Source organism: Dermacentor variabilis, chromosome 3 (assembly GCF_050947875.1).
Source record: "Dermacentor variabilis isolate Ectoservices chromosome 3, ASM5094787v1, whole genome shotgun sequence".
Taxonomy (NCBI): domain Eukaryota; kingdom Metazoa; phylum Arthropoda; class Arachnida; order Ixodida; family Ixodidae; genus Dermacentor; species Dermacentor variabilis.
The window spans coordinates 74,904,690-74,925,246 of NC_134570.1; the positions used below are offsets into that span (position 1 = coordinate 74,904,690).

At 50.0% G+C, this 20,557-nt stretch overlaps 1 protein-coding gene across 1 annotated transcript in view; it reads left to right on the plus strand.

Annotated features, from left to right (window-relative positions):
* The window catches only part of LOC142575879 (uncharacterized), a 209,490-nt gene extending 190,862 nt beyond the window's left edge, over positions 1 to 18,628 (plus strand). The window contains exon 5 of the mRNA XM_075685631.1: positions 7,681 to 18,628. Within this exon, the coding sequence (XP_075541746.1) occupies positions 7,681 to 13,229 (5,549 nt within the window). The 3' untranslated portion in view covers positions 13,230 to 18,628. The remainder of the gene's footprint in view (positions 1 to 7,680) is intronic.
* The last annotated feature ends 1,929 nt before the right edge of the window (positions 18,629 to 20,557 follow it).

Genomic DNA, 20,557 nt, shown 5'->3' on the forward strand with positions numbered 1-20,557 from the left:
GTGCACCAACCGAACAATTGTAAACATGCTATCTATGTATGTTTCATCCGACCACAAGCATTGTGATGACGTACTGCCTTTTATCACGGACGCTTTCAACACCGCCAAGCATGAGACTACCGGCTGTAGCCCTTTCTTCCTGCTGTATGCACGGTCACCCCGGTACACAATCGACACTGTTTTCCCTTTCTGTAGTCATGAAAATCCCACTGTCGCCGAGACTCTCTGCCTTGCCGAAGAAGCTCGTCGTGTTGCTCGTTTGCGCACTTTGGCATCGCAGGACAGATCAAAAGCACGCTGCGACATTCGCCACCGTCCGGTAACCTATCCCCCTGGTGATTTAGTCTGGCTGTGGACTCCAGTCCGGAAACGCGGGTTATGCCAAAAGCTTTTGGCCACCTACGATGCACCGTTTATTATTATTAACAGACTCACGGAAGTCACCTATAACATATATATATATATATATATATATATATATATATATATATATATATATATATATATATATATTGAAATGGGGTTTATTGTAGCTCGTTCGAGGGATCGCAGGTAGCTCTAGATCACGAGTCCTAGCGCTTCGCATCAACAACCCGCGCTCGTGTCTCGCGCCGCAGCGGTGGCAGTCCGCACAGTGCCACATGCATATTACCCACTACAACTACAGTGCCACTTGCATATTACCCACTACAACTTCCCCCGGGGCGAAGAGGAGCCATCCTGGCGACCTAAGGCGATGATACGATAAGGGGGTCGTGGTACGGCTTCAGGCGGCTGACGTGAACAGTCTCGCGGCCACGGCGGCGTTTGTCCGGAGATGGCGTCACCGGTTCGACCACATAATTCACAGGCGAAGTACACGCGACGATCCGGTACGGACCTTGATATTTTGGAGCAAGCTTTGGGCTAAGGCCTGGAGCTTGGAAGGGCAGCCGAAGCCAGACGTGAGAGTCCACGGCGAAGGACTGTGTGGGCTGATCGTTGTCGTGGCGATCTTTGTGGATTCCTTGGGTATCCGACGTGAACGAGCGAGCAAGTTGGCGGCACTCTTCAGCATGGCGAGCAACTTCGGAAAGAGGGGTGAATTCAGAGGCATCCGGGTGATATGGTAGTACGGTGTCGAGGGTAGTGGATGGTTCACGGCCATAAAGAAGGAAAAATGGTGAGAAGCCTGTGGTAGCCTGAACGGCGGTATTGTATGCGTACGTCACAAAAGGGAGGACATCGTCCCAATTGGAATGATCCGACGCAACATACATGGTGAGCATGTCCCCAAGGGTGCGGTTGGATCGTTCCGTTAGACCGTTAGTTTGTGGGTGATACGCCGTAGTGGTGCGGTGAATAGTGCGGCACGCGGAGAGGAGCTCATTAATAACTTCGGACAAGAAGACACGGCCTCGGTCACTGAGAAGTTCTCGCGGTGCGCCGTGCCGTAAGACGAAATGCCGTAAGATGAATGCGGCGACGTCGCGAGCAGCAGCCGAAGCAAGTGCAGCAGTTTCAGCATATCTTGTCAGGTGGTCTACTGCGACAATTATCCAACGATTGCCGGTAGCACTGCATGGAAGAGGCCCATAAAGGTCGATGCCAACCCGATCAAAAGGACGTGCAGGACAAGGTAAAGGTTGCAGAGGGCCTGTCGTATGAGAAGACGTCTTGCGTCGCTGACAGGCTGCACATGACCGAATGTATTTGCGGACATAAGAATACATGCCGAGCCAGTAGTACCGCTGGCGGAGCCGCTCGTAGGTTTTCAGGACGCCAGCATGAGCTTGTTGTGGGTCTGCATGGAAATACGTGCATACGTCGGAACGCAAATGGCGAGGGATGACCAGCAGCCATTTGCGACCGTCGGGCTGATAGTTTCGGCGGTACAAGATGGCGTCCCGTAGCACGAAGTGGGTGGCTTGGCGACGAATGGCTCGAGGGCATGTAGACGTTGAAGAACTGCTAAGAATGTCAATAAGAGACACAATCCACGGATCTTTTCTCTGTTCAGACGGCATGTCACTAACGGCAAGCGTAGCAACCGGGCACTCTATGGGTGAAGGTGGCCTTTCGTCGGAGCGCATGGGCGCACGGGAGAGCGCATCTGCATCAGAATGTTGGCGCCCGGATCGATAAATGACGCGAATGTCAAATTCTTGGATCCGAAGAGCCCAACGTCCAAGACGCCCCGATGGGTCTTTCAGTGACGCAAGCCAGCAGAGCGCGTGGTGGTCTGTCACAACGTCGAACTGACGGCCATACAAGTAAGGGCGAAATTTGTTTAAGGCCCAAACTATAGCTAAACATTCTTTTTCCGTGACAGAATAATTGGATTCTGCCTTCGTGAGAGCACGACTCGCATATGCAACCACATATTCTGGAAAGCCAGGCTTCCGTTGTGCAAGGACGGCCCCAAGACCAACGCCGCTGGCGTCGGTATGAACTTCAGTCGGTGCACTCGGGTCGTAGTGGCGTAGAACAGGCGGTGAGGTAAGCCGACGGCGCAAAGTGGTGAAGGCTTGGTCACATGCCGGAGTCCAGTCGCGAAGGTCACCAGAGCCAGCCAGGAGCTTCGTCAGGGGAGCGATGATGCAGGCAAAATTGCGCACAAAGCGGCGAAAATAAGAGCAAAGACCGACGAAACTGCGGAGCTCTTTCACTGTAGTCGGCCGCGGAAATTCTGCGACAGCACGAAGTTTGTCAGGGTCGGGAAGGACGCCGTCTTTGGACACGACATGGCCAAGTATGGTCAGCTGGCGGGCTCCGAAGCGGCACTTTTTCAAGTTAAGTTGAAGGCCGGCGGTGGTAAGGCAAGTAAGGACTTCGCGTAGACGAGAGAGGTGAGTGGTGAAATCAGGGGAGAAAACTACCACGTCGTCTAAATAACACAAACACGTCTTCCATTTGAGGCCTCGTAGAAGATTGTCCATCATCCTTTCGAATGTCGCGGGTGCATTGCAGAGGCCGAATGGCATTACTGTAAACTCATACAGGCCATCAGGCGTAATAAAAGCTGTCTTCGAGCGGTCGGATTCAGTCACTGGCACTTGCCAATAGCCCGATCGCAAGTCCAAAGAAGAAAAGAATTCGGCACCATGAAGACAATCCAGGGCGTCATCTATGCGCGGTAGAGGATAGACATCTTTTCGTGTAATCTTGTTGAGGCGACGATAGTCCACACAGAAACGAATCGAGCCATCTTTTTTCTTAATGAGTACTACAGGAGATGACCAAGGACTGCAGGATGGCTTGATAACACCACGTTCAAGCATGTCTTCAACTTGCTCGGCGATGACACGACGCTCGGTGGATGACACGCGGTACGGACGCTGGCGTAATGGTGCGTGGTGTCCCGTATCAATGTGGTGAGAGACGGTACTGGTGCGGCCTATTGATGCTTGGTTGCAGTCAAAAGAGGCGTGAAAATCATTTAAAAGAGTAAGAAGCCGCTCACGTTGTGTCGGCTCGAGGTCATCGGCAATAGAGCGACAAAAAACATCCGGTGGTACTCGGTTAGATGGCACATGGGGTGCCAGTGCTGTTACGTTGGCAGTATCCACGTCGTCGGGAACAGGGAAATGCACAATAACGTCAGCGTCCACAGTCTGGATGGTACCAATAGTCTCGCCACAGTGCAAAGCCAAAGTGTACGAATTTGGGTTAGAAATCAGAATTGCTGCAGCCCCATGGTGAATTGTGAGGAGGGCGAAAGGCAACAATATAGGTAGGCGGCGAATGAAACGGCAGCGGGTGAAAACATGACCGTCGCTTCGGCAAGCGATGCGCATGAAAGAGGGACAAATACCGCGCTGTGAGGGGGAAGGTCAGTATCTGAAGCTACACAGATCCTGGTAACATCATGAACTTGAAAGTCGTGAGACGGCAAATCGCACAGAACGGAGAACTGAACCTCAGCACGTGCACAGTCGATGACGGCGTGATGGCGCGACAGAAAATCCCAACCGAGAATCACATCGTGGGAGCAACAAGTTAGCACAAAGAAATCAATCGAATACAAAATGTCTCGAATCAACACCCTGGCAGTGCACATAGCGACTGGCTGAACTTGTTGTGCACTGGCTGTTCTAAGCAATAATACCGAAGGCATCATGGTCACTTTCCGTAATGCACGGCAAAGTTTCTCACTAATCACAGATACAGCAGCACCTGTATCGACGAGCGCAAGACATTTGATGCCATCAACAGACACTTCAATAACGTTAGCGGGGGAAAAACGAGGACTTTGGTGTTCCGACGATGACGCAGTTCGTGCCTCAGGAACTGCGGAAATCAGTTTTCCGCCTCAGTAGTACTGGCACTGGGCCTACGACGCATGGGTGAGAGTGAGCGCCGACGAGGGGAAGGCGAGCGACGAGCATTGTAGAGCTGTGACTGCGGTGCTGGTATGTCATCAGCAGCGTAGACTTCCGGTGGTGGTCGCTGAGGCATACGGTATGGTCGGAAGCCGGAGCTGGGTGGTCGCGCGGTGCCCATGAAGGCCGGCAAGCGCCGGCGGCAGAAGCGCGCTACATGTCCCGGTGTACCGCAGGCATAGCATATTGGGCGGTTGTCAGGAGTGCGCCAAGGATTTGTGCCTTGCTGCTGTGCGCTGAAAAAGGGAGCGACCTGCTGGCGAGGCGAGGGCGGATGAGAGAACACCGGCTGGGGAGGCGCTGAAGGCGGAGGCGAGAATCCCGGCAGACGAGGCGCCCGTGCAGCGGCTTCAGCATACGTCAGAGGCGCGGCCACGAGAGCCGGCTGACACGGAGGTGGAAGAGCTTCGGTCACTTGCTCTTGAATTACCTGTCGGATCGCTGGAGCCAAATATTGAGAAGGCTTCTCCGTGGTCGGCAAAATCGAGAGCTGGCGCGCGACCTCCTCGCGCACAAATTCTTTTATTTGCGTCAGCAAAGTTGTGTGGTTGTCGCCAATAACCAATGCTGCTAACGAATCTTCCGTAGGCGGTGGGCGCCGAGCTAAGATGCGTTGTTTCCGTAGCTCGTCAAAACTTTGGCACAAGTTGATAACTTCGGCCACGGTACGCGGATCCTTCGCTAGCAACATTTGAAATGCGTCCTCAAAAATGCCTTTCATAATGTGTTTTATCTTGTCCTGTTCCGCCATTGACGGATTCACGCGCTTACACAGGTCAATGACATCTTCGATGTAACTTGTGAACGTTTCACCATGATGTTGCACGCGCCCCCGTAAGCGTTGTTCTGCGCGAAGCTTGCGCACAGCGGGGCGCCCGAACACTTCTGTGAAACTTGTCTTGAATCTGCTCCACGTTGTGAAATCGTGTTCGTGGTTTCGGAATCAGAGGTTCGCGACGCCGGTTAAGTAAAACAGCACATTGTGCAACTTCGTGACGTCGTCCCACTTGTTATGCTGGCTCACCCTTTCGTAAGATGACAACCAATCCTCCACGTCATGATCATCGGTGCCGCTAAAGATGGCAGGATCACGCTGGCGCAATGCACCGGAAACGATGACCGTCGGAGGCTGTGGTGCATCTTCCTGGGTGGTTTCGTCAGGCATGGTCGCAGCAGTCGGTAGCGTCCGGCTTCGGAGTTGCAGTTTTCGAGGTTACCCCGCAGCTCCACCAAATGAAATGGGGTTTATTGTAGCTCGTTCGAGGGATCGCAGGTAGCTCTAGATCACGAGTCCTAGCGCTTCGCATCAACAACCCGCGCTCGTGTCTCGCGCCGCAGCGGTGGCAGTACGCACAGTGCCACATGCATATTACCCACTACAACTACAGTGCCACTTGCATATTACCCACTACAATATATATGTATTCGTCGAGCCATGGTCAGGAAAGTCTGAAAGGGTTCGCAAAGAACGCTAGGTTTGGGCAATGATTGAAACGTAGTGAGATCATAGCTCATTTATAGAGTGCAAGGCAAACTATTTTATATGAATATGCATCTAAACACTTTTCTAACTAATCGTAGAATGGCCTCACTTTGAAAGTACGTCTATCCACGAATACCATGGCGCAAAGTTTTCGGAATCCTTCGATTTTAATTGGAGTTATCCCACCGTAGTGGGCTTTGTCTCTCTTTTTCGTCTCCGCTAGCGCGCTGGAAGCTACACAGCGGACAAGCCAAGAGGGCAAAGCCCCGGCCAAAAGTTGAGTGTCGCGGTGGCGAAAGGGCTCGTCGCGGTGGCGAAATGGCTCGTCGCGATGGCGAAATGGCTCGTCGCGTAACCCCGTGGTGGACGGTGTACACTGCGCTACGCAGCACGCGGCTGCCATCTTGGAGGCCATGGCGCAGCAGACGCCGCTACGCGCGATGCGAAGATCACACTATTTTTCTGACTTTTCTAGATCGCAGACTTATACATTTGTCATTTATTTGGCTCAAAAGTTGTAATTGCGTATTATTGACAATGTTCTCGCAATCACGAAATCAGTCAATAGCTTTTGTGGGCCAACTGCTTTCGATGACGACATTGCGGATGCGAAAGCAAGCGTCTGTGCACACTGCTTTCGACACGGGATTGTAAATTCCCTGCTGCGTTCAGTGCTGTAATATTTGGCTCGCATGTTTACAGGAGCCTGATTACCAGATATGCTACGTTTTATATATATATATATATATGTATATATATATATATATATATATATATATATATATATATATATATATATATATATATATATATATATTCTGCAAAATTTCCAGAATGTATATAAAACAATCGCTGCATAAAACTTGAACATTTCATGTCAGCCTTCTGATATCCTCGAATAGGATGTTAATAGAATAGTCAATTATATTTCATTGATTCTTTCATTTACTTTTCTTTTATTTAGCCATTCGGCATGTGGCGCTGGTAATGTGTCCGTGCTTGGCCAATCCTCTATAGAATGGGTATGGCCCGCTGTGGCACAAGGAGTACATAATTTCTAAATGTTGCTTGATACGTGTCGTACCGTTCTGTGCCTGGAAGATTACTGTCATTACCATTCGTCCCTCAACATGCCTCATTCATCCCCTTCGTCATTGTGACATCTCCACGTATACGTTTCACACAGTACAATCTGCCGATTAGTGTTTGCGTTTCGGCATAGCTTGTGAACGACGCAGTGCGCAAACATAAAAATTGCATGACAATAAGGTTGTGACCCTTGTGGTGGAGCAGCAAAGCATTCCATGAGATTACTCATTGCACAGGATTAATGCAAACAGCAGCGTGCGCATTGCGATTAGTTGTAATGCATTTATTTAATCAACCACTTTATTAAAGCATCGCTTCACATAGATTCCGACGTGGGTGTTGCATCAGCTTAATTTTTTTTAATGAAGTGTGCCGTGTACCTGTGTATCCTTTGAAGTTTTGCAGCTTGAGCTATTCGTCCGGCCTAACCACCAACTTAAACAGCATCGCTGTTAAATAGACAGTTCAGCTTCGTGTGGAAGAATCTGCATCCATATTGACCGGCCTTTCAAACGCCATGTTTCAAGCGGACACAAAATAGTTCTTGCTGCAAAAAAAAATTGATACAAGCAGTCTTGTGAGATGAGGAATAGTCAGGTGCTTTACGACACGCAGCTATAAATAAAATCAGCTGACAGTTTTCTGTGAGCAAATTCCGACCTTTGCAAGGATTGTGTACCTATATGAACAGAATGAAACGTGTATTTACCTTTTCAACCAGACTTACTGTTTGCGATATATTTTCAGGACCGCCTGAAGAAGAAAAGAGTGTTCCCGCCTCCAGGGAGCTGGCGACTACAGAGCAGAAACCAGCGAGTCCGTCAGCGCACATTGAAGTTTTCGAAGACGTAATGCCGGAAACATCGCTCTCTAAAGGAAGCGGTTCGATTACACGCGACCTTTCGGAAACACGTGACGATGGAAGCGCCCTGTCTGATTCAAATATTTCGAAGTCGTTCCCTGCCGACGAAAGCTCAGTAAATCTTTCTGAGCAAAAGGTGCCCCACTTTCCCTTGGACTTGGACGCAAGCTCCGCAACGGACCTGAGTTCTTCTCCTGTCGCGCTGAAAAAGAGTGCAGGTCACCCAGACTTGCGCACAATGAGCGACAAAGAACCTGAAAGCGCAACTGAAATTCCTTCCGCTGACCTCGAAATGGTGTCCGAAAAGAGCGATGTCTGCGATGCACGTCTTTCTTCTGAACCAGAAGGAACAAAAGTACGTGATGAAGCATCATACGGTGAAACTGGTGAGAAACAAACAGCTACCAGTGGTTCACCGCCACTAATCCGTCAAGAGCAAGACTCTTATGAGCCAGAGGCACCATGGATACACCACCGCGGCTCTCCGGATATTCCATCGCTGGAAATTTCAGATCAACCGATGAAGGATCCTAGAGCGACGTGCCCTACCTCTCTTGATGCGCCAGAGCTGGCGCACATGCAACAAAGGATGTCTGTCGAGTACGAAAGCTCAATAACTTCCGTTTCTGACATTGAGTTCGCGATTGATGCCAAGACCTTCAGATCGGTAGCATCCGAAGGCTCTTGGCACGATGATTCAAAGATAGCTGAATGCTCCAAGGGCGGAAATGACGCGTCTCGTCCATCCAGTCCAGAAAGTCCGCCCAAGTCCCCAGTTAAAAGGATAGCCGCAGAGCATCCACGCACGTCTAAAAGAGCTCGCACCACGTCAGAGTCCAAGCACCCTATTGCTACACAGGGGTCCTCAGAAGCCGACATATCCAGTGAAGACGAGGACAGCGCACACAAAGTCATTGCTCCTTCTTACACGGATGCCCCAAGTTATGGTGCAGAGCAGCCCAAAGAAAGCCCACAGTCAGCGCACAGTTCCCAGCAAGCGGGTCTTCATCCTCTAAAAGACAAACCGCTTGAGGGCGATGAATACTGTGCGTTACCACGAGGCGCAGATTACAGTGGTTCTTGTCATCCTCCACTTGAAGTGCAGCCTGACAGCCTTCCTCATTTTTCTGACAAGACCGAAGGCTTGTACTTCGCGCATAAGCGAACACCGTCAGAAGATTATCTGCCCATCGCTGAAAGCTCCGATGAAGCTAAGAAGAATGACAAAGGTTCAGAAGCTCCTGAGTTAGCTTCACAGCATGTGGCGGACTCGTCGTCCTCTACAAAACCCAGTGAGCATGATGTACAAGTACCGCCATCACTACTTGAGCCAGAGAAAGCAAAAATGTCAGGTGAGACGGGCTCCCACCTTGATGAGACATATAGCAGCCAAGTGAAGAGATCCTCAATTGAGAGTGAAACGACTTCATCTAGTGATGACACAGGATCTGGTCGTAGGTCTCTTACGGGGTCTAAAGATAGTGATTTGATGCGTGAATACACTAGACACTTGGAAACCTCACCTAGCGCCAGGTTCAGTGTTGACTCCACGTGCAGTGTGACGTCGGAAGAACGAAGCTACACAGAACTCGAGAAGCCTTACCAAAAAGACGACAGCCGCGAGAGCTTCTCCAGCACAGTAAGAGATCATCCTGACCAATCCTCTGGGTCTGGGAGCTTATACAGTGACTCTACTATCCAGCCTTTCAGCACTCTCGATCACCAAAAGTCTATAGCACCGCACATCAGCACAGAACAAGTCGAATTGGGCTCCAGTGCCGACGGATTACCTCCTTTAAAGCACGAGAGGCCCACCCAAGTCGCCAAGATGGAGCAACAATCTGACGCTTTTCCAACTTCAACTGCCACCTCTGAAGAAATGGAGAGTGATGTAGAAGTTCCCCTCTGTGAAGAAACTGTTACGAGAGAACCAGATGGGCACATCTCGTCTGCAGCCAAAATTCCTTTGATGGAAGCCCGACAACCAGTTACCGTTGTAGCGCATGGGCATGGTATAGCTTCAGGTCTGTTTGCCGCCTTAAAAACAGAGCTGTGCGTTATAGACTCACCTTCTATGGACACTGTCTTAGTCCAAACTGGCAAGGATGCTCAGGGTCTTTCTGATCAGGGCGTTTTCGACACCTCATCGAAGTTTTCGCAAGGGCATCGTGAGCTTGACTCAAGTGAAATCAAGATCCCTGAAACTGAACGAGAAGCACCGACAGATCAAGCACGCTCGGACAATGGCAAAATAGGAACTGCACTTCAAACTTCAGGTATAATGCCAGATAAGGAATCCAAAGAAACTTGTCCTATTTCTGGAGACGACGAAGCACTTCCGGGGCGCAAAGTTTCTGGGGAGGTTACTCCTGTTAAGGCTCTCAGGTTTCAACTAGGAGACGACTCTTTCATAGAACCACTTGCCGACCACACGGATACCTCAGCATCCTGCACGTCGTTCGATGCTGATCATGGTCTATCAAAAGAAGTTTTTGAAAGAAAAGTTCGCTTAGAGAAATTTCTCGAGGCCGAATTTCTCGAAACCATGGCAACAGATGAAGAGGAGGAGTCGTCGCGTGCGTCTGTGAAGCCATCTACTACATCCATTGCAAGTTCCTCGCATCAAGAAAATGGCCATAAGGTCGCCGAATCGAAAGAAGATGTTACCGACGATGGTGTCACACTGGCGTCCGGTCTTTCCTCCGGACTTCCAACTGAACTCGTGTGCATGGCACAGTCGTCTGTCGATTTATCACAAGACATTACCCGTATCACCAAATGTGCCGACTCGCAAGAACGCGTATCACCTTCTCCAACTTCTCCACTGGATGCCGTGAAGCAGGATGAACCAGCCGCCGTGGCCGCCGGACTCGCGTCGGGTCTGCCCGTCGAGTTGGTGTGCATGGTTGAGTCCAGAGAGCTCTGCTCCGAGATAAAGCGCGCAGAAGAGGAAGCTATTCATCACGTTATAGAGAAGAAAGCTGACTACGCAGAGGAGGATGACGGTGTCGCGATGCAAGCGTACATAGAGCGGCGACTCAGTGACAGCGACCACTTCACAGACAAGCAGCAACGCGCCAGCCCTCCGTCCGAAATAGTTTCAACTTCGCAGCACGGGATGCGGACTCCTGAGCGAAAACCTAGTAAAGGTTTTGACGAGCTTCACTTGAACGGCACGTCGCACTCACCACCAAGCGTCGGTCTCGTTGCTGGCCTTGCAGCTGGGCTTGCCACGGAGCTAGTATGCATGCCACAATCGGCTGAAGAGCTTTGCATTGATGCTTCAGAATCAAGGTGGCCGCCAGCACGAGGTACCCGCGTCGAACCCATACCTCCGGAGATGACAGCTTCTATTTACGAGGAGCTAACTGAGCATACAGGGGAGAAACCATGCTCGGACACCGACACTGAGAGCGTCGGGCAAGGTGCGGCTGATTCGGCTGTGCCGCATCGCATGGGTCAGATACCGGTTCAGCGTGAGGTAATCACGACCGTCACTTCTCGGCGAGTTGTTTACCAGCATGATGGTCTACCGGACACCTGGGCCACATCGAGTTTTTCGGAGCCACCTCAACACGACACAGAAGACGACTCTAGACGTACAACCGTAACGTACGTCTATAGGACTTACACTTCTGGAGAAGGTGATGATAAAGGCGACCCAACGCTTTCTTCCGGTACTCTGCCTTCTAGTCGAGGAGAAGATGGTCTTCCATTTGAAATTCTGCGCTCAACTGCCGAAAGGCATCCTCGAGAGGAAGATATGCATGACGAAGGTGATCACGTCACTGGAACTTCGTCCAGGAGCTACGTCTACACCGTTTCGTCTGACCACAGTGCTCCAGAAGCGTTTATCCGTCATACTGACGACACAGAAACCCTACATCATCCGGATTCATCTATCCACAGTATCGCGATGGACGAAGTAGCTCGCATAACTGAAATGGCCGCCGCTGCAGTATCCCAGTCACCAAACGGCTGGACGGTTGTCCACCGCTCGGCTGACTCTTCTTCGCAACGTCCGCTGGAGCTGACCCGTCCTGCGGAGCTGGTGGAGAGAAGAAACGGACACGCCACGCACGTGACAGAGACTCGGCAGATTGTCTACCATCCTGGCAGCAGTGCCGAATTTCGCTTCGCACTGGGACCGTCTGCAGAGGAAGCATGTCTTCCCCCGGAAGGTAGCGACCCAAAGACAATCTTAGAGTTCATGGCAGCTCAGACGAAGCAGGCGGCTAAGGAGATGCTAGAGGAGCAGCCGCTGTACGAGGAAGATGAAGAGGCCGCCCAGGAGCAGAGTTCGCTGAGCGACGCCAGCCCCTTGGTGGAGGAGCCCGTGTTTGGAAAGACCCTGCAACCGGACTACCCTGAACTCGTCGAATTGTCGGCCGGAAACACGCCGTCGGAACCGCCGAGTCCGCACTCCGCTGCGCAAGACACGCGAGTCAGGCACAACGGGGAGCCCTCCGGCACCTCTTCCGTCCAGCGAATGGTGGTCGTCGAGGAGACGGAGCCCACGTCCACAATGACGGGCGGGAGCGAGGCGCGTCGGGTCGTCAGCTACGTCGAGGAACCCACTACTGTCGTGCGGGAAGAGTGGGTGCTAGAAAGCGGCCGCGGCGCGGCGTCGCACGTCATATCGCAGTCGTCCATGTTCCAGCATGAGGTACTCACCCGGGAAGAGTCGACGTCTGCTGGTACCGCGTCTTCTCCTGCCTCTACTGGTGGCGATGCCGTCCGCTTCACGACGCTCCATCACCTGGAACGCGACCTCGGCGCGGCTGCTGGGGCTGTCCAACGAGGCTCTTTGAAGGCATCAATGGCAGCGGTGCAACACGAACAGTTGTGGTCCGATGCAGAGGGTGCAAGTGGGACTGAAGCACCTCGCGATACCGTCAGAGAGCCACAGACCACTTCCGCCGAGGGGCAAGCGAACGGCCGGCGAGATGGTGACGCCGCCGCGCCGTTCGACATTCGGGACTGGGGCAAACCACTGGGTCTTCCCGTTCCGCCCGACCCGTCGTCCAAGTCGTCCAAAACCGGCGGCAAGAAGGCAGGTGCGGCAGCGATGCCACGTGACGCCGCCGATATCGTGTACGTCGACCTGACCTACGTCCCCCACCACGGCGACCCGGGCTACTGCGACGCAGAGTTCTTCAGCCGAGTGCGAGCACGCTATTACGTGCTGAGCGGCACCAACCCCAGCCAGCAGGTGCTGGACGCCCTGCTCGAAGCCAAGCGCGGCTGGGGAGAGCCGGACGCCCCGGTCACCGTCATTCCGACCTACGAAACCGACGCGCTTTGCTACTGGATTGCACACAATCAGAAGGCCCTCGAAGAGCACCACATTGACGTGGCTCCCTCGGCTTCACGCTGCACCATCAACCTCCAGGACCACGAGTCGTCCTGCGCCGCATATCGACTCGAGTTCTGAACGATAGGAGCCGTCTTTTTACACACTTTGCATCCAAAGTATTCGCTGTTACGTCCGGCTTTCTGCTGGATGGCAGCACCGGGCCCCCTGCCCTACTGCTATGTGGTAGTAGGAGAGTCTCTGTCCAATCACGCTAACGCCTGTCAGAACCTTCTTTTGCCCGTTTCCTTTATTTTATTGTCCAGTAGTGGTGACGTATTCGTGGTGACGGTTTTCAATCGTCGGGCAGGAACGCTAAAGGTCCTCTGCCCCTTTCGGCCATGAGCTTTCGAAGCACAAGATCTCTGAATGTTACGAGCGTCGTATTTGTGATGTGCTCCATGGACTGAGACTGTTTTGTCGTCTAGGAAGAAAAGAGGTTCACTTCTGCTCAACGACTGGAATCGTCATTGTTGCCTCTCTCTCTTTTAGCCCCGAACTGTTGACATGATTTGTTTTCGTCATGTTCGTTTTCAAACTAGAGATTGAAGTTGAACAACACGACCGCGAGCGCACGATACGCGAGGTTACGCATAGTGCATTTATGCGCTCTCAATTTAGCGTGCGGTCTCTCGCGAGATTATTTTGTTGATTCTGATTCATCTTCTCGCTCACGTCTCTTTCTTTTTAGTTAGAAACGTTACTTTGCCTTTCGGATGCTTTTCTCCTTGCCTGAAACCAAAGAGTGATTTCTAGTAGCGTTTTCTCATTTTCTTCCCTAATGCGGAGAGTCCATATAGAGGTTAAAGGCGCTACAACTTCGGCATTGTGTATTACAACATCTAATCCCTATAGGCCTAAACACATCTCTAATAACTTAGACCCCGTCTATAGCAATTTCTTCCTGACGTTCGCGCGCGGCACATATTCAGAGCGCCCTATTGGGCAGTCGTGCTGCGTGATCCCATTCTAATCCCCTTTTAATCTTCTTGTTTTCTGTGATACATCTCCCTACGCTTGAACCCTTTTAAATATTCCTACTGCTACCAGATAGGCTTATTTACACATATATATCTTTTTTGCTTTTGCTTCAGCCCTAATTTTATTTATTGTCGCTTGAATAAATCGTATATGTATTGTTTCGAGTTTAATCGCGTACGGTACCTATCATAGCGATTGTCAACCGTAGGAGTCAACGTAGCTTTTTTCAACCGTATACTGAAGAATTTTTAGGAAAGAGCCTCGTTGTTCGTTTTATTTATTTAGTTTTCACTTACCGTATTAGCCCCGCACGGATGTTATATAGTACTTCGAACGCTGTACAGCGTAACTTGGATCTCTCTCGGACACCTCGGAGTAGGCGAAGACCCCCGCTATTGTCGCCATTGCTGTGGCGTTTCCATAACAATTAAAGCTTGCGCTTAATAGTGTGTCGTCCCTTTTGTTGAGCCAGCAGGGACATGGTGGCGTGTCAATGAGGCTTCCATGAGCGTACGAGGTTATTTGCATTCAAGTACACAGACACAGTTATATACATAATATATATATATAGGGAGAGTCTGTCTGTTCGACACGTGCAATACACACACACACACGCACATTTGTGATTATCTCGAGTGCTTGCACAAAAGAACCACTGTGTATACTACTAAAAGTCACAAAAATAAAAATAGGAAGAAATAAAAGCTATAAGAATTGTTGCAAGAGATAATAGAGTGTGTAAGGCGAAGTTGAATATAAACTGATGGAGCCAACACTTTATTCTGTTTGTCTTCTTGCAAAGTATGAGAGGTGGTCGTGGTTTTTTCGCGAGTTTTTTCACGGTCCTTATGTAAAGGTGCGAAGAAATGGTTTGTAAGTAAGAGCGAGAGAGAGATAGAATGAGAGAATTTGAGGCAGGGTAACGCAAAAGGCTCATTATCCTCTCTTTTCTTTCGAGTTCTGCTGTTTCGGTATGGTCCTTGTATACGCAGAATGATGGGTGTTGTGGGACGACTCGATCCCTCAACCTGTCGTAGCCCTGTGCGGCCTTTCGCTTTGCGCCTGGGATTGCGCATCGAAATAGAGCTGCTGAAGTTATTTATGTCCACATAATTGTATGTAACCGCCACAGTTTTGCAGACTCACAGTCGCCGTGGACAACCAGCGTATACGAGTCAGGAAGAGCACGCCTTTGTGATCTACGAAAGGCAGTCGCACGACGTTCCTTATCATGAGCATTCCAGTGATATGAGCTTATCAAAATAGAGAAGGTCGATGTTATCGCGCACGGTCGTGGTCTCGGCGCACATAGTGCTGTTGGCACTGGCGCTGTTCGTTGAAGAAGCGGAGAATGTGATAATTACGGCACCGATGTTCCTTCGGGATAGTGGGCAGGGTGGTTACAATTAATAAGAGGGCACGGGCTTACATGTGGAACGGCCATTTAGTTCTCGCTTGTTGTTTCGTTTTTTGAATTTGTTAAGGTGTACTAGCATAGTTTCGGTTTCGTTTTGTACGTGTAACTTCGCTCCTCAGTGCCTCGTTGTTTGGTTGGCTTATTAATTTTTCAGGGTACTTACTCTATCTTGTACTTTTTTTTTCTTCCGTAGCTCCAAGCATACAAAGTTCAGCTCGTACATGCAGACATCTTAGCTACTAAATTTTCCCATGAAGCGCGCGGTGCAGCTGGCCTCAAGAAGTAGCGTATTTAGTTTTACCTGCAGGTAACTCTTGGTACTGTTACCGGCGCAAAACTTTTCTTGTTTGTTTCATAATTTTCTTTTTATGATATACAAACTTACGAGACATGTAGCGCGCAGGAGCTCCTTTTTTCAATGTTGCTGTGGACTGATATAGGTCCGCTCCGCGCAAGCTCTGTTTGCCCTACAACTATTGAAATCTGATGCGCCATCGGCTTCACCGCTTTGCAGTTTATGAGCACCGCTTACAGCGCTTCACCGTAACATCGTTCTCGGTGACCTAGCAATGGTCGTGTAGTGTACTGTGTGTGTATGTGGTTATTTAAATTATAAATAAATAGTGGTGCAGCTTAGACGGAGCGAGAAACTGAAAAGGGATGAGCGAAGTCGTGTATGACGCGTAGGGCGGGGACCTTTGGAAAAATCATGCAGCAGCATCTGAGCCAGTGACGGAATACCTCACGTTTGTTTTCTTGTTTTTCTTTTATTCTTTCTCGTGTGTTTCTTTTTCATTGCGTATTGCTCTTGTTTTGCTGATAAACGTCGTCTAGTCATTTGCTTGCGCATTTTGTGCCAGTATAAAGTGTTTTGTTTCTTCTTTCCGGTAAAAGCAGGGTCTTTCGCTTTGAAGGCGTCGTGTTTGGTGTTCTTTATATAGCCTGCTAAAAGGGTCGACCCCTTAACATCTAAAGCAAGCGTTTAAAGTACCCGCGAAATTCGCGCGGACCTGCGTATTGGCTGATTTGTGTGTCATTGATTCGGCCCTGTTGAACTCTCCATGCGTACCACTAGCGTGTTTCTTTTGTGAACCTGTGGAGGCGCCAAGTGTATCTACGCTGTGACGTGATCGACAGTGAGCATTGGTGAACCTCGTAAGGGTTTTCGTTACGATTGTTGCACTATCAAACCGCACAGAATGAGTCGCCACTCCGCGTATTTGAGTCAATGACGTGCTTCATCGCAGACAGCTATCTCAAGCCGTTCTGGCCAATTCATTTTCCCGGCATGCTCGTAAACTTCTCAGGGACATTTATTCCTTCAAAATCAGTTGGTCTTCCTTCGATGCCTGTTTTTTTTATTATTATTATTATTATTCAGAGCACTATACCGGAAGTTTCAACGATTAAGCTTCCATGCCCTAAATGAGCTCGGTAGAGATGAGAGGAATTTGACGAAGCCGCGATTCGTGACCTTGACCTTCCATCCACGAAGTGAACCTTTATAATGGTCGAAACGTCATTTCAAGTATAGGCTGGCTCGACCAAAACCGTTTAACAATGTTTGCTAAATGCAGAATCTGAGACGTAATATTCAAGTTCACTAACTTGAGAAGGTGCCAGCTACACGCACGATAGCGGTAATAACAAAACTTAACAGTTCTGACGCCCTTCAAACATTTATTGCAGCAGTCGTCAGTGAATAAAACAAAATTTTCTTCTCTTGACCCATGGAATTGCCGTCGTCTACGCTCGGAGATAATCTGAAGAAATAGAATTGGGTGCCAAACGCCTCGTGCATAATAACGTTACCTTCTCTGACATTGGCGGAAGATGTAAGCTCGACCTCACGTTTGTGGCGACTCGTCTAGTGTGCCTCAAGCTCGTCGAGTTGAGAAACTGTCCAGTCACGTAAGAGCTAAATGCACTTGGTGGTATGCGAATAGTGCTTCGAACAGAGCGCTTGCTCTATACCCTTGCCTTCGGCCATGGAAGAATTTCTATCAAACAGCATAGTTTGTGAAATCAATGAAGTTTCTGAAAGCAAGCTTGTGCTTATTTGAGCTCATCTGCACTGGAACTTTTGCTGACCATGAGCAGTTGTTCGGTTCGAATCGCTTTTCGCACACCTACTGGTTACTACCTAACTTTTTTTTATTTCACTGTGACCTTTTGTTTTTGTTGTGTAATTGTCCGCGCTCCTGCCTGTTCTTATGCTCCCTGTTAGCGGCTGTAGAAATTTCCATGTGCTCGTCGGCCTTCAGGCCCTGGGGCGCACAAAAAATAAAAACGATAACTTGCAAAAGAAATATGTAGCCAACATTCTTTCTTCATAACGTTCCACTTCACATTTTCTTCGATGGCGTCCATCTACGCGATGAACTATAGTGGCGAAGTTGTATAGCGTTTTGAGCGACAGTCACATCGCATCGCGTGTGTGCAAGTGGAAGAGAGCGTGTGTGTGACAGCGAGGTTGTTTTCTAGGCAAGTGACGCTTATTATTGTCGTTATGTTTTTATATGTTGTAACTATGGGGGAGGGGGAGGGGAGGTCATCGATTACAGCTGATTGCGGTTGCGCTCCTTCTTTCCACGGGCGAGGCTCGCACAACTGTATCTCTTGCCGCCTCTTCACGCTTTATGTTGAAAGCATCGACAACACTGTCGTTCCTGTTTGTTTTCGTACAAGGTGTGTAAAACACGCACCGGAGGCTAATGAAAAAGCACACACACCAAACCAAAGAAAAGGGTGGTGAAGCCATGGGAAGCGCGAGTGAGTGAGTGTAGAGGTAGAGAGTGTGAAAAGCATGGACAGAGTCATGTTTTTGTACGGTGCGCATTGTGTTTGTAGTGCACGCTCATTATGATTGTCGCTATCGTTGCAGCTGCTGTGTTGTTGAGGCGGCGCTTGTTTGCGTTCACCGTGTATACTTGCCAACCCGTGCGTGTGCGTGTAAAATGTGTGTATGTAAAAACTGCCGCGGCGGCCACCGATCGCCCTCCCCTCTGGCGGCCGCCCGGCATGGTCGCTTGTGACCGGTTAACCGGCGCTACTTATGGCTAATAAAGCTGTGCAGCACTTACCTCTGTTCTCTGCGTGAGTTTGTGAGTCCGTGTGGCGCCTCTTAATTAGGTGGGCGCAAGCGCACGCATGCGTCTTGCAGCCGATGCGAAAAGTTTCGAAGCCACTCCACGAGCGGCTTCATAAATCGCCGAATTCTGTTGCAGGGCTCCCGTGGAACGCCTACAAAGCTTTGCAGCATAGAAGAGTGAGGAAGTCGGAATCTCTATTGTTGAGTCGCTTCGAAACATTTGACGAAAACTGAATGCACGCGCCGAGAACGGTGAGCGCATAAACCGGTCATCTCAAGCAGGGCTGGCGACGAAAGTGCTGCAGGCGGTAGTCAGCTGTGTTCGCGTCCTTCTAACCTTCAACATCGTCGAAAGTGCGACGGCACTTCGGGGCTTTTCCTTAGTGCAGTAGCGTCGTGCTTCCAACGTTCAAAACAGTCGTGACGAATCGGCATGCTGTTTCTTTGGCACTTTTATTCTCTTTAACTGTCAGCAACCGGGCATACACAATTTCTTCATTTATTTCCGTTTCGTTGAGATTTTCTCCCTCGAGCTGGCGCTGTGTCCTGAAATATTATTCCCGCGGTGTTGGGCACTCGCGAACACCTGGTTGCGCGGTTATACTGGTCGTGCTTGAGGTGATTGGTGAATACGCGAACCGACTGGAAATGTGCGGGAAATGTGTGGAAGGGCCACAAGCACGTGTATACAGGAATGAGCACCGGACAGCGCCTTGAAATGGTCATCTTTGCAAGTCCAAAGGTAAACCGAAGTGGGCCGAAAGATGAACACTTGTTGGCAGTTATGGCGCAGGTACCTCCTCAGTTCGGTTTTAAAGGGCCCTCCTTTAGGTTTCTCCGTTGCACAGAGGTAATCGCGGTGCCACGGCAGATCGCACGGTGACGCTCGCGTCTGCACAGTATCAGCCCGCTGCGTGGCGTGTAAACAGCTGAAACTTCAGTCATAGCGAAAGCCCATAGCCCCTTCCTTTCGTGAAGACGATCGGATGCGTACAGACTTCCAAGTACAATACACGTTGGCTACACAGCCGGGAAACCCAACACAGTGCTCTTTCCGATCGCAATGCCTACCATGGCGCCTATAGCAGAACGGTGATCCAGAAAGAAAGCAACACGCACCCAAACTCCAAAATTGCACCGACTATGTACAGCCTTGATTAAGAGTACCCAGGCCGCAGCGACCATGCGCGAGCGATGTTCCTTCTCGCTCACTTTTATCCGCTCAACCGGCGAGCGTCGGCGAGCGCCGTTGGTGGCAGGACAGCGATAGCGGAGCGCGGCTGCTCCGGGCGCAGTCACTGCGGCCTGAGAACTTTCGACCAAGACTGTACATTACATAAATCATTTCAAGAGCATCTGTCCGGAGTCCCGATGGCTGGTTCAACAGCCGGCGCATAATAGTGCAAAGCCCTTTGTCACATGCATGTCTCTCTAAATGCAATAAGGTGGGTCCAAATAAGTGTCATTGTTATCATAATCACCATCCTCAACCTAATTTCTATCCACTGCAGTACCAAGGCCTATCCCAGCGATTTCTAATTACCAGTTTCCCGCGTCAGCTGACACCAGTCGTGTGCCTGCAAATTTCCTAATTTTATCAAACCGCCTGACTCCCTACCGTTCTCGACTGCATTTCCCCTCCCAATAGAACCGATTCTGTCGCCTTTATATACACTGGGGGCATTCAGTTGTACACTTCTGAGGAAATTTTCCCGACAGGAAATGTCACAGGTAAAACTAACGAAGCATCCTGATTTACTTTAAAGTATTTACAAGTGTATATAAACCTTCAAATCAAACCTCTGGACGAAGCACAAGTTTGCAACACCATTTGTAAGCCGTGCGGGTCAGTGGAGGAAGAAGAAGGAAATGTCGAGATCCGAAGCACATGTTTGAATCTACAGGAAGCGAAGTTTTAAT